This window comes from Hipposideros armiger, unplaced genomic scaffold (genome assembly GCF_001890085.2).
Source record: "Hipposideros armiger isolate ML-2016 unplaced genomic scaffold, ASM189008v1 scaffold_520, whole genome shotgun sequence".
Classification (NCBI taxonomy): domain Eukaryota; kingdom Metazoa; phylum Chordata; class Mammalia; order Chiroptera; family Hipposideridae; genus Hipposideros; species Hipposideros armiger.
The window spans coordinates 23,841-25,385 of NW_017731870.1; the positions used below are offsets into that span (position 1 = coordinate 23,841).

General features: G+C 37.6%; 1 protein-coding gene across 1 annotated transcript; it reads left to right on the forward strand.

Moving 5' to 3' along the window:
* Nucleotides 1-673: 673 nt before the first annotated feature.
* IFNB1 (interferon beta 1) lies at nt 674-1,234 on the forward strand. The gene has a single exon (XM_019668208.1). It carries the CDS (start codon nt 674-676, stop codon nt 1,232-1,234), a length of 561 nt encoding a protein of 186 aa, XP_019523753.1.
* Nucleotides 1,235-1,545: the final 311 nt, after the last annotated feature.

Below are 1,545 nucleotides of genomic sequence, written 5' to 3' on the forward strand. Positions count from 1 at the left end.
GCCATAAAAAAGAATGAAATCATATCATTTGTGACAACATGGATGGACCTAGATAGAGGGCATTGTGCTAAGTGAAATAAGTCAGACAAATTCCATATGATTTCTCTTATATGTGGAATCTAGCAAACAAAAGAAATGAACAAACAAAACAGAAACAAACTCATAGATACAGAGAACAAATTTATGGTTGCCAGATGGGATGGGTTTTGGAGAGATGGATGAAAAAGGTGAAAGGGATAAAGAAGTACAAACTGCTAGTTATGATAATAGTCATAGTGATGTAAAGTATAGCATAGGGAATATGGTGAATATGATGTAATAACTATGTATGGTGCCAGATGGGTACTGGACTTTTTGGGTGATCACTTTGTAAAAGTATGTAAATGCCTAGTCACTATATTTATTGTACAACTGAACCAATAATATTGTATGTTTTACATTCAATTTAATGTTATTACAAATATTCAACTATAATGAAATTCACAAATTTAGTGAATATCATTACAAAAACAAAATGAAAAGGAGAACTGAAAGTGGGAAATTCCTGAGATAGAGAGTAGATGACCATATAAATAGCCCATACTCATGAAGCAAAGACATTCGCTCTTCAAACCTTTGAAGCCTTTACATCACTGCCTAGGTGGTAACAGGCAACGCTATTCCTGTTTTCATCATGACCAACAGGTACATCCTTCAGATGGCTCTCCTGTTGTGTTTCTCCACCACAGCTCTTTCCATCAGCTACAACTTACTTAGATTTCAACAAAGAAGCTGCAATTTGGCCTGTCTGAAGCTCCTGCGGCAGTTGAATGGAGTCCCTCAAAATTGTCTCGACGACAGGATGGACTTCGAGATTCCTGAGGAGATTAAACAACCACAGCAGTTCCAGAAGGAGGATGCCATTTTAATCATCCACGAGATGCTCCAGCAGATCTTTGATATTTTCAGAAAAAATTTCTCTAGCACTGGCTGGAATGAGACCACCATTGAGAACTTTTACATGGAACTCAGTCAGCAGACTGACCGCCTGGACACAGCCCTGGAGGAAATAATGGAGGAGGAAAACCTCACCTGGCGAGACACGACCATGCTGCACCTAAAGAATTATTACTCAAGGATCACACGGTACTTGAAGGCCAAGTTGTACAGCAACTGTGCCTGGACAGTAGTCCAAAAGGAAATCCTCAGGAACTTTGTCTTCCTTAACAGACTTACAGACTACCTCCAAAACTGAAGATCTCCGGTCTGTGCCTCTGGGAATAAAGAATGCTGACTGACTTCAGCCTTTCTTCAACCAGCAGAAGCTGTTTTCATGACTGATAGCTAATGCACTGCCTTTGAAAGGACAGTTAAAGACTTTGCTTTTTTTATTAAGTTATGCATTAAGTTATTTTTTTAATTTATTTACACTTTTGCCTTGGAAAATAAAATTTTTTGAAACAAAAGTCATCATGGCAGTTTTGATTTCAACTTGATATATAATATATAACCACCCATATTAAAAATTGCAGAGCACCTACTAGATGTTCTTTCTAAAATATACCT